Genomic DNA, 12000 nt, shown 5'->3' with positions numbered 1-12000 from the left:
TGGAATTTTCCTTTATGGTCCTCATTTCAAATATTTAGCTCTTGTGCTCTTAGACCACATACATTTTTTTTTTTCGTTTAAGAAATAAGTTTATGGGGCACCTAGGTGGCTCAGTCAGTTAAGCATCTGACTCTTGGTTTCAGCTCAGGTCATGATCTCATGGTTTCATGAGTTTGAGCCCCACATTGGGTTCCATGCTGACAGGGTGGAGCCTGCTTAGGATTGTCTGTCTCCTCCTCTCTCTGCCCCTTCCCTACTCATGCTGTCTCTGTCTCTCTCAAAATAAATAAATAAACCTAAAATATAATAATAAGTTTACAGTAGCTACAGAAGTGGTCGGGGTGGGATGGTGCCTGAGTGGCTCAGTCAGTTAAGTGTCCAACTCTTGATTTCAGCTCAGGTCTTGATCTCAGGGTCATGAGTTCAAGCCCCGAATTGGGCTCCATGTCCAGCATGGAGCCTACTTAAAAAAAAACAACAACAACTGGGTGCAGGGGTTGAAGGGAGATCCACTGGGAAAAAGGCAAGAGAGGTACAATGTCCTGGATTCCAGAAAGCTCTAGCTTCGTTAGCCAATGTCACATCTTGGCAGGGACCTCTGGGGTCAGGCACCATGTTTTCCCTGGTGTTCTGATTATGATACCAGGAGGTGGGGTGAGGTCCATAGTGGTATGAGGGATCAGATAGGAAGCTGTAGGGGGGAGGCGGACCTAGCAGGACCTCCTGAACTTCATCTGCTGAGGCCTCTGAGAGGCTAATAGCCTTGGGGATGCTGCACCTTGGACTTTCCACTGTCTGCAGCCTGAGGATAGGAACCATGATCTAGCAGTCCTGACTCAGAGGAGATGCTCAACAAGTGCTTCCCAGCTGACAGAATAGACAGAAGTGAGCCCCTCAGTGGCAGGAAGCATGTCTTGATCCTCAACCTCCCTCACAGTTCCCATCACAGAACAGACACACAGTAGGACAGCAGGAAGGTGAGGGGGTAGGGGGAAAATGCTGTTGGGGCTGACCCTGGTGCTGACCTCTGGAGCAGTCCTGTGACCTCCACAGAGTCATCAGTGCCCCTTCACATACCAAGGTTTGGGGCCTGACTTGCGCCCTGCCATGATTTCCCCCAGGTTTAGAACATAGACAGATGTGCCAGAGGGACTCTGGGGAAGATGGAGAGGTCTTGGTCGTACCCTCCTCTGTCCAGACTCTGAGTAGTGTTCTTGGGAGCTCACAGGCCCTAGGCCTCCCTCCTTGTTCCACACACAAACTCAAATTCCCTTCCCAGATGTATGTTTGGACCTTGATACAAAGAAAAGCCAATTCCGATAACATTCACTCAATCAATAGTTAATTACTATTATATATGACAATATGCATTATGTAAATGTAAAAAACATCGTCCCTTACTACTTAATTCTGGTTTCCCTAGATTAGAACTGGGTTTTCAAGCTTAAAAGAACATAAGAACCATTCAGAGAACTTGTGAAGGAAGAAGATTTCTGACCTCTGAGCCCTGTAAATAGAGTCAGAAGGGGTCCAAGAGTCTGTATTGTCAAGAAATTTCCCTGACAATTCCTATACACTCATGTCTGAGAACCAATGTTCTGTGATGTTACTCAGGCCTCATAGAGCTGCAGTGCCAAACTTTTTTTTTTTTTTTTTTACTACAAACCATAGTATCAAATTTTACACTGTGACCCAGGACACACTTAAAATTACTTAAAACAAAAATAGGATGAAACAATATTTCTCCCAACCCCAGTGATGCACCTTGAAGTTTTCTGCTTATATTTCACTTCAAACACTCACTGGTCCAGATCCACTAAATGAAAGGGTCTCAACCCTGGCTGCATATCAGAATGACCTGGCGGGACTTTTATATCTTCTAGGGCATAGGCCACACCCCTGACCCATTAAATCAGAAACCCTGGGGGTTGGGTGCAAGGCATCAGTAATTTATAAAGCAGATGATTCCAACTTGCAGCCAAGGTCTAGATCAGCATTTGGTTTTGTTTTTTTTTCTTTAAGATTTTTTTTGGCTGGTGGGGGGCGGGGGGTGCTCCCGGGTGGTAGGAGCAGTTTAGCCTCTGACTCTTGACTTTGGCTCAGGGCATGATTTTATGGTTCATGGTTTCAAGCCCCAGATAGGGCTCCTCGTTGTCTGTGCCAGGCCTGCTTGGGATTGTCTCTCTCTCCCTTTTTCTCTGCCCCTTCCCTTAACTCGAGTGTGCACACGCTCACACTCTCTCTCTCTCTTTCTCTCTCAATGCCCACCATAGGGCTCGAACTCATGACCCTGAGAGATCAAGAGTCACATGCTCTACCGACTGAGCCAACCAGGTGCCCCTAAATCAATGGTTCTTAAAGTGTGGTCCCCAGAGCAGCAGCAACAGCATTACCTGCAAACTTGTTGGAAAGACAAATTATCAGGTTCTGCCCTAGACCCACCAAACAAAAATCTGGGTGTTTGGCCAGTTCTTTGTTTTAAGTCCTCTAGGTGATTCTGATGGCCACTCAGATTTCAGACCCACTGCTCTAAAACCACTGAATTAAACTAATTTCTTGGCCCACAAAAGGGTTTCAATCTGCAGCTTGACAAACACTGCCCTAAAGGAAGCCTCAGATGACAGATTAGAAATTAGTACTGGGGAAACCATTGCCTTTCCTGCAGACCTGACAAAGCTCTTCCTTTTTTGATAATGAGAGCTGCATTCTGATCTACCTCCTTTTGGGATTGGCTATGGGAAAGCTCAGAGTCAAATCTAACCTTAATCTCAGTAATCATGTGGATGTTTATGGATCTTTAAAGATCGTTATGGATCCTTATCTGCTTTCTCCTTTATTTCCCAGCCAATTCCTCCTGCATATTTGCTTTCTTAGGAAAGGGGCAGTAAGTGCTGGTCACCATGCGGTTGTGGCTAAACCTGGCCAGAGAAGGGGTGGGGATGGGGCAGCTGAACATGGAACACTTCCTGTGGCTTCTCAAGATCACTGGGGCCTGGTTTGCAGCACCCTTGTCCCAGTTAGCCCCACTGCTGTGGTTTCCTGTTTGCAGCTGCTGCACTCAGGCCAGCCCCAGTCTCAGCCAGCCTTTGGGTGTGAGGGTGGGTTGCTGATGCTGCCTGAAAAGTATCAGAGGGGCTGGGGAGAAGTCAATCTAACGAGCTTCTGAAGGAAGGAGAAGGAGGCAAAGATGTGCTGAAGGGGGCCTCAGGAAGGAGACTGGGAGCAAAGGACCCTGACGACCCACCATGGTTGGTTCAAACTGGGGCAAGCACAGGAGGCCTGTCCTCGCTCCTAAGTATCTCCTCCCTAGGCTTCCACTGCACTTGCAGTTTTGCCATTATTGTGACACATGGACCTTTCTTGGGAGTCTGAAGTGAGACGGACCTCAGCTGAGTTTGAATCCCAGCTTTACACTTAGTCATGTCTCTCCAGGCAGATCATTTCTCCTCTCTAAGCCTCACTTTCCTCATCTATAAAATGGGGACAGTGGAAATACAATCCCCCACAGGGTAGTTTGAAGGCACAAAAAGGTCTAACATAAACGTCAGCACAGCCACTCTTCCAACATCCCTCTCTGCCCTCACTGTAAGGGTCTCAGGACAGCACCTCAGAGGGAGGCAGGGCATCAGAGACAGACTCTATCAACTTTGTGTCTTGTTTGCAAAGGTCCTGAACCTGAAATGGGAGAAGTCCCATATGAATGTGCAATGTGACATGTCCCTACCCCCTTTGGGCCTCTGTTTCCTCATCTTCCCCATCTATACGGCAGAAAGAAGAAGATCAAGAGCTGACTTCTTTTTATTTTTTTTTAATGTTTATTTATTGTTGAGAGAGACAGACAGACAGAAGGTGAGCAGGGACAGGGGAGGGACAGAGAGAGAGGGAGACACAGAACTCGAAGCAGGCTCCAGGTTCTGCACTACCAGCACAGAGCCTGATGTGGGGCTCAAACTCACAAGCTGTGAGATCATGACCTGAGCCGAAGTCGGACACTTAACTGACTGAGCCACCCAGGAGCCCCAAGAGCTGACTTCCAATGAGTTTTCTAGTTCTGACTGATGGTGAACCAAAGTACAGAGACCTTGTGAACTTGACAACTTTTTGCCAAGAGATCAGAATTGGGTTGTGTTTTGGGGAGGAAGGAATCATTGCTGGTCAGGGCAGGGAAATCATGTGACTGTACTCTGTTACAAGACCCAGTTGCCAAAGTGTAGGTTGAGCCCGGATCCCCACTGTGGACCATTCACACCCACTTTTATAAATGGGCTCTTGTGGCAGCAACCTGGTGTCAGTCAGCCAGACTGCCCAACTCCAAAGCCAGGTACTATAGCCCTTCACATCCAGCCTTCTAGTTCTATCCCCAAGTCACCTCACACTTGACTCTCAGCATTCAAAGGACAAGCCAGGACTGAGCTTACCCACCTCTCCTGGTTTGGCTCTCCCGGATGAGGAAGGCCCCTCCGGGGTTTCCAGGCAGCAACAGCAGTTCCTCAGCTTTCTCCCGGCTCAGGCCCTCATACAGCCACCTGGGGGAGGGACAGAGAGAAGTCACCCTGGAGTGGGGATGGGCCAAGGCTCTACTCCACCCCTCCTCCATCTCTGGACCTCCGAGTTCCAACTGTACATGGTCTCCAAGGGCTCCCCAGCTTTGCCTTAGTCCTGGCTCCAGACGCCTCAGAGGATAACCTCATGGGGTCAGTCCCAGGTTTTTCTACCTGGAGACCTCATTTCCAAGTCGTTGGGGCTAGGCGCAGGTGAGGTGATCACAGACTCTCTCCTATCACTGCCCAGCTCCTCCAGTACCCCTATGCTAGCCACTCACCTTTCCAAGCCTTTACCTTTCCAATAATTGCCTGTTTTATTTTGTTGTGTTTTTTAAATTTTTTTTAACCTTTATTTATTTTTGAGACAGAGAGAGACAGAGCATGAATGGGGGAGGGTCAGAGAGAGAGGGAGACACAGAATCTGAAACAGGCTCCAGGCTCTGAGCTGTCAGCACAGAGCCCGACGCGGGGCTCGAACTCACGGACCTTGAGATCACGACCTGAGCCGAAGTCGGACACTTAACCGACTGAGCCACCCAGGCACCCCTTGTTTTTAATTTTAGTAAGTATTTTATTTGAATGTTTTAAAGTTTAACTTTGTAGTCAAAAAGGCATGTGAGTGAACATGTATTCATTATCAGTGAAATCTAACTCCCACTGGAGCTTATTGTGGGTAGAAATGCTGGAACTAGAATGTTCAAGACATTCTAAAATCTTGGGAAAAATCATGCAGCCTATCAATCATCATATGTGCCTCCCAAAGCACAGATCTTCATAACCTACTCCTCGGTGCCTCTTTCACTGCTGGATTGTTGATTACTCTGGTCCTCTGTTTTCCTTTCTCCTTTCACTTAATCCTTCACCTATATGTTCATGAAGGACTTAACCACAGTGGAAAGTTTGGTGGTTTTGCAGGAATTTTTTTGGCTTACTAGTCCATCAGCCTTCTAATGTCCCCAGAGCCATGCCCTATGGTCCCTGGGAAAACCTTCAGAAGCCAACTCAATGGAAATGGCTGCCCCCCTGTCATTGTGTGAAATTCCACAGTCAAAGCCAAACTCAGAGTTGAGTCAATTCCAAGTAAATAAATCAGAGAAGCCATGACTTGCTTGGTGCCAGCAACAAACTTAGCCTAGTTTTATAGTAAATAAAACAAGCCATTCATGTGACTTACAAACACTGGAAAGTAGATGGAAAGGCAAGGGAAGGGGACTCTGGGAGGTGGTCAGTGTTTCCTTGGCTGAAACTTCAGTACCACACTGGAGATGCAAAATCTCCTGCCAACAGGGCCAGGCTATTAGGAAAAACGTGGGCAAGATGGGTTTCACCTGGATGCCGACAACCTCTGTGTGAGTTTATTCTACAAGATGTCCACAGGTCTCAGGATCCCTGCACTACTCTCATCAGAGCCAGATATCCCCATGAGCCTCAGAAAAGGAAGGCCATCCAGTGCCAGAGCTGTACTTTCTCTCAGGAGAGTGGCTGTCACACACAGTGTACTTGTATGACTCCATGTTATGCAGGTAGATCCCACCCAAAGACAGTTCACTTCCTTTCTCTCTCACGACACAGAATTTGCTCTGGAGTCAGTTTCTTTTGTCACTCACTCTCGGAGAGCAGTGGCCCACACTTTGTAAGAGACCCTGCATCCCCCATGTCCTGCCTTCCCTCGAGGCACCTCTTAGAAAGACAGGCTTGTTAAGTTGTGGGGCACCACCCCTCCATTTTCTTGCCTCAGGACATTTAGGACACATATTCAAGGCTACTCCCTTTCGGCATTCCCCTTCACTGAACTCCTGGCCACCCTCCAAAGCCCAGAAGACATCTCTATGGGGCCTTTCTGAGCCCCCTCCTCCGGGCTCCCAAGTCTCACAGGCTGACCTGAGAGGGCTAGCTGTTCACTCTTCTTGAGGGCAGGGCCCAGGCCTGATTCTCCCCTCTCCCCAGTTTTGCTCAGCATAGGACTGGCCATAAAGGATATGCTTGTGGGAAGAGAAAGCAGGATGTTCCCTTAAGTCAGGGCCTGGGGTGTGGACTCACCCATGGGAGATTTTGGCCACGTGGATGCTGGGGATGTTATATTCTGTGCCTGAAACTTCTGACACCACCGTCGACCAGTCTCCATCTCTGGAGAGAGAAAGGAGAGGGGAACTGCTCATTTAGGATTCATGAGGACCCACCAGGCTGGCTCCTGTGGCTGGCCACCTATCCCACCTGTGATTCCCAGGTTTCCTTGTACCACCCAGTGCTGGTACCTCCTGGGCAATAGATGGCAGGATTCAGGGCCCCCTGCAAGGCCCTGCCCACCTACTGTTTCTTCCTGCAGGTGTGTCAAGCTTCCTGAAATCATTAGGGCCATATGTGAGCTCAGCACCAAAGGCCATGCTCTTCTCTTCTGGAGGGAAGGGCCCCTTCTCCCAATAGTGTATCTTCAGGTGTCAGGGAGAGAGAGCAGAGCACCCCATCCTTCCCCGCAGGAGGACTTACTCAGAGATGATGGTCAACGGCTCCCCCAGTCTCAGCGACAGCTCTGTGTGCTCGCCTACCGGGAAACTGCTCAGGGCCACAGCTGTGGCCCTGTTTCTCTCTGCATAGAGGGACAGAGATGGTCACCTTTTCGGCTAGTCCTCCCTCCACATGTGAAGTCTAGTGGAGTCCGGGCTTCCACAATCAACTCCCTCATGGGCACCCTGGGGATCATGCCTGCTGGGATTCCAAGAGGGTCACCCTGGAATCTGAAGCCTTTTCAGTGGGCCTCTGCAGAGCCCTAGGAGTGCCCAGACATCTTTTGGAGTCACCTCAGGGAATAGGTTAGTGTGTCAAGAGGAGTGGGGCCCCTGGCTATAATCCTCTTTTATATGGAGATCTTCAAGAAGATTTTGATAAAAGGATTCCCCTGCTCAGCAAACTTAAAAACTACAGCTCTAATCAGGTTATCAGCACAGATCTCTGAGCTCAGTTTCTACAAGTTCTAATGACATGGGCACTGGATGGACTAACTTTGAGGGGTGAAGTCCAGGGTGAGCATAGGAGGAGGAGGACTCCTGGAGGAGCCAATGAAATCACAGATGTGTACAGGCTTTGTAACTCCACAATGCCATGCATGTGGGGAGCATGGCTCTCCCATGGTCTTTGTCCAAAATGACAGGTGTAGGTCTGTGCTGCCGAGAAAACTTGGGGTCCCAGGGGCCCACTATACCAGGCCTGGCCCAGAGTAAACACTCAGCAAGTGTATGTGGCCCAGTCAAGCATCCTGGCCACATGCCTGCCATCCCTTACTGAGTGGCTGCTGAGTGTCAGGATCTGACTGGGTGCTGCACGCATCACCTCAGCCCTCACAAGCTCCGGGGTAGTCCTCTCTGGTCAGCCCCATTGCTCAGCAAGGCAACTGAGATGAGGTAGGGTACTGTGCCAGAAGTAGCTTCTATGGCATTCCCTGTCCCTCTTCCCATGGGGCACTGTTGGGTTGGGTGACCATTGTGGCTTACTCATGGGCCCAAGTTGGGGGGACTTGGCTGGACAGCTGTAGCACCTCACCAAAAAAGTCCAGACTCTCTGGGACACTGACATTCAGAGAGGAAGCCATGGAGCCAGAGGATGCTAAGCCTCCCCTTACCCCTGCCCCATCACACCAGGACTGGTCCCAAAGACACAGTGGTCATGAGGCCCAACTTTGAGGTTGGATGGTAGGTGGCAAGCAGCTCCCTCAGCACAGGATGTTCATCCTTCGTCCACCTCAGGGATCAGCCTGCCCATTCTAACTAGACCTCCTGATATCTGTCTGGGCTTTCTCATCCTGAAAACCCTGCCCTCCACAGGCTGCTGAGAGCCACTTCACCCACATCCAGTGTCCCTCCCTCTCCTTCCTCCTTATCCCAGTTCATCAGGGGTCTCTGAAACAAAGGGAAAAGAGAGACAGACTTGTTAGCACATCAGTGCATCAAGCTATGAAAAGCAATCAAGGTCAGCAAGAAAAGTTTATCTGTCTCATAGATGCTCCTGAAGGATCCAAGGCCTCAGCAGGCTCTATGAAGCCTTCTAGACAGATGCCCCAGGAGATGGGGAAGGGAGAGCAGATGAACAGACAAGGACCCAGGGGATGGGTGGGGCAGACCCAGATTTGGACACTGTGTGATATAAGGGCCTAGGCTCCAGGTGGACATGGGAAGAATGACACGGCATTCCCAGAAAGGGACCTGGTTCCTACATGTCCTCCCAGACACATGTGCCGATCCACATGGTGACCACAGAATGGAGCTCCTCAAAGCTGTCTATATAGCACAGGGCCTGGCCATCACATGGTGCAGGGAAATGCCTGATGCCTGAAAATGCCTGATGCCCAGATAAACAATGCAAGCAAGTCTTGTGGAGGGCATCCTTCAACAAGATGGCCTGGAAGGACCCCTTTGCCTCCTGGAAGCCCTGGAATTGCACCCCTACTTGTTACTGAGCTGCATATGCTTGCTGTCCCACTCACTGACCATCCTCCTGGACAGCTCGCCTTCATCCTTCACTCCCTGGATAAAATGTCCCTTCTTGGTGAAGTCTTTGTGATGAGTCCCTCAGCACACACTTTCAATAAGAACCCCTTAAAACACACTGTCACCAAAATATAACAACTGCAACTGACTATTGGTTTAGCTCCTGTCTCTGGGACTTGACTGTCTCTGAAGGCAGGGGCTGTGCCTATCTTGTCCATTCTATGTCCCTTGGCCCCGGCACAAGGCCTGGCATGTGGTAGAGCCTTGGTAGATTCTGAACAGATGCAAGACTGATGGACAAATGACTCATGGAAGGGGCTGCCCCAAATCTGTCCTCTTGCTGGGACCAGGGGTTGACCTACCAAGAGAGAGGCCCACACTTCCCCCTGGAGACCCTGTCAGAGAGAAGAACACAGTTCCCCTCGGGTCTCACAGGCAGGGAGAACCCCCAGAGCACCTGCCGGAGGTCAGCCCCCTCAGCAGCCTGGCCATGACTCAGAGCAGCATTGGGGCCGTGGCCTGTGGCTAGATTCAGAGGAAACGAGGGGGAGGTCTGTGTGGTTTCCAGGTCTCTTCCTGCTCAGCCTGGTGGGCCCCAGGCTCTTTGTGCAGACTGAGTGGCTACAAAGAGGCAGCTGCCTCCCCAACAGAACTACAGAGCCCAGGGCATTAATGCCTGTGGGAGGCTGGCATTAGGAAGATGAGGATATTAGGGGAAGGGATGAGGAGGGGAAAGAAGCCTCAGCTATTGCAGGGGAATTTTCAGATTGGGGATAGCTTCTGCCCAGACATCCAGGTATTTGGCTCTGTAGTCTCCTAGTTCTGTTTAAGTGTGTGCCCATGTCAGTCCTCCTAAAAGTGCTGCTTGGTTTAGAGTAATCTGTTATCTGTGATGGTCAATCTTATGTGTCAATGTGGCTGGCCCACAGTACCCTGATATTTGGTCAAACACCAGTCTAGAAGTCTAGATGTTGCTGTGAAGATAACAATTTTTTGTTTGTTTGTTTGGTTGGTTTGTTTGTTTAGAGAGAGCAAGAGAATGTTTGTGAGTCGGGGAGAGAGGCAGAGTGAGAGAGAGAGAATCTTAAGCAGGTTCCATGCTCAGTACAGAGCCTGGAGTCCAATGTAGAGCTCAATCCCATGACTCTGGGATCATGACCTGAGCCAAAATCAAGAGTCAGATGCTTAACCAACTGATCCACCCAGGTGCCCTGAGATAACGATTTAAATCAGTGGACTTTGAATAAAGTAGATTACTCTCCATAATGTGGATGGTCCTCATCCAGTCAGTTGAAGATCTTAAAACAAAAAGACTGAGGTTCTTAAAGCAAGAGGGAATTCTGCCCCCAGACTTGACTTCAATCTTAACTCTTCCCTGGGCCTCTAGCCTGTCAGCCTATCTGGCAGAATTCAGACTTGCCAGCCCCCACAATTGCATGAACCAATTTCTTAAAATAAATTCTGTGTCCACACACACACACACCCACATACACAAACACTATTGGTTCTGTTTCTCTGGAGAACCCTGATGAATACACCATCAAAACCCCAAATCAGGATGTGATTCGAGAAACTATTTGTGGGTTGTTTGGGGGAACAAGAAACAAACTGGGGCTATAGTTTTGATACCAAAATGTTAGAATTTCTAGGATATTTTGATTGTCCTAAAAATGGGCATTTTCAGTCAGGACTATCTTAAAAGTCATAGTTGTAGGTTCAGCGTATGCATTATATGTCCCAGTTTCTTCCAATTACCATGCCTTTAATTTTGTTCCAAATGTTGTACAGGCTAAGAAGAGACACTTTGCAGCAATGATGTCCAATAGAACTTTCTGTGATGATGGAAGTGTTATAAAACTGTGGTGTCCAATAGGTAAACACTAGCTACATATGGCAACTGAGCACTTGAAATGTGGCTGATGTGACTGAGGAGCCACATATTTAATTTCATTTTAATTAATCTTACTTTGAATTTAAATAGCTGCAAATGGCTAGGGGCTATTATACCGGAAAGTACAGCTTTGGAGAGCTACAGAAGTGGAGCTGGTCTTAGATTTGGTCTTGGAATTAGCAGCTCAATTTCCTAATAAACTGGTTGAGGAGTAGGGAAGCCTTGGGAGACACCTGGGGGACTAATACGCCCTCTTGGTTAGCACCTGTTACTCACATTTTCTAGTTTATCTAGTTGTTTAATGTTCTGACTGCTGAAACGTAAGCTTCCCCAGAGCAGGGACACTGCCTGTAGGGTTCACAAAGAAGGGCCTGGTATACAGCAGGCACTCACTGACACCTGAAGTCAGGCTGGAGTGGCTGGTCAGGAAAGCCCACAGAGGCAGTGGTGTCTGGGGCTGTGCAACCTTACCGTGTGTGGGAAGGGCCCACAGCCTACCTGCTTGCGTGGGCACAGGGCCTGGGCCTTGGACAGAGGGGCTTGAGCTTGGGCTTGGCTGGGTTTTCCCTCTGCTGGGCTGTCCTCCCATCGTTCCTCAGCAGACCACTCAGAAGCACAGGGTCAAGGGAAATCTGAAAGAGATACTGTGATGGACACAGAGGCCCCGGATACTCAGACACCCTTTCCCTTCCCAGTTCAGCCCTGCTGGCAAAAGGGAATGATGCCCCTCCCAGCAGGACCAGACTCCAGCCCCTCCACCAGACTCAGGAGGCTCTCTGCAACTAGACCATTTTCTCTGGCAGGCCTACCTTTTCTACACTGCAGCCATACTCTACTCTTTTTTTTCTGGGCTTTTGCCTATGTGGCCCACTGGTTGGAATGTCCTTTTCCCTCTTGGGGCCTGTCTGGATCCCACCCTTCCCTGGCAAGATTTCCCTGAATCCCCCAGCCCTCAGCAATTATTCCTATGACAGGCCTACTCTGAACTATTTCCTGATGTGGGATCACATTCTGCCACTGGGTGGCAGGGCACAATGACAGGACCCATGGCTAGGGTTAGAGGTGGGCAAGGGTGGGGATCCAA

General features: G+C 49.4%; 1 protein-coding gene across 4 annotated transcripts in view; it reads right to left on the bottom strand.

Moving 5' to 3' along the window:
* SLA2 (Src like adaptor 2) overlaps positions 1 to 12000 on the bottom strand; it is a 32457-nt gene that overhangs the window by 16491 nt on the left and 3966 nt on the right. For 2 of the 4 annotated variants that reach the window (XM_011280880.4, XM_019826555.3), the window contains exons 2-5: positions 11415 to 11548; positions 7032 to 7131; positions 6585 to 6671; positions 4423 to 4526 (exon numbers count right to left, since the gene is read on the bottom strand). In XM_011280880.4, coding sequence (XP_011279182.1) covers positions 4423 to 4526; positions 6585 to 6671; positions 7032 to 7131; positions 11415 to 11505 — 382 coding nt within the window. In that variant the 5' untranslated portion in view covers positions 11506 to 11548. The remainder of the gene's footprint in view (positions 1 to 4422; positions 4527 to 6584; positions 6672 to 7031; positions 7132 to 11414; positions 11549 to 12000) is intronic. The other 2 variants (XM_045053654.1, XM_045053655.1) reach the window with 2 other exon arrangements.

The sequence above is a fragment of the Felis catus genome, chromosome A3, assembly GCF_018350175.1.
Source record: "Felis catus isolate Fca126 chromosome A3, F.catus_Fca126_mat1.0, whole genome shotgun sequence".
Classification (NCBI taxonomy): Eukaryota; Metazoa; Chordata; class Mammalia; order Carnivora; family Felidae; genus Felis; species Felis catus.
This window is presented reverse-complemented; position numbering and strand designations above follow the sequence as displayed.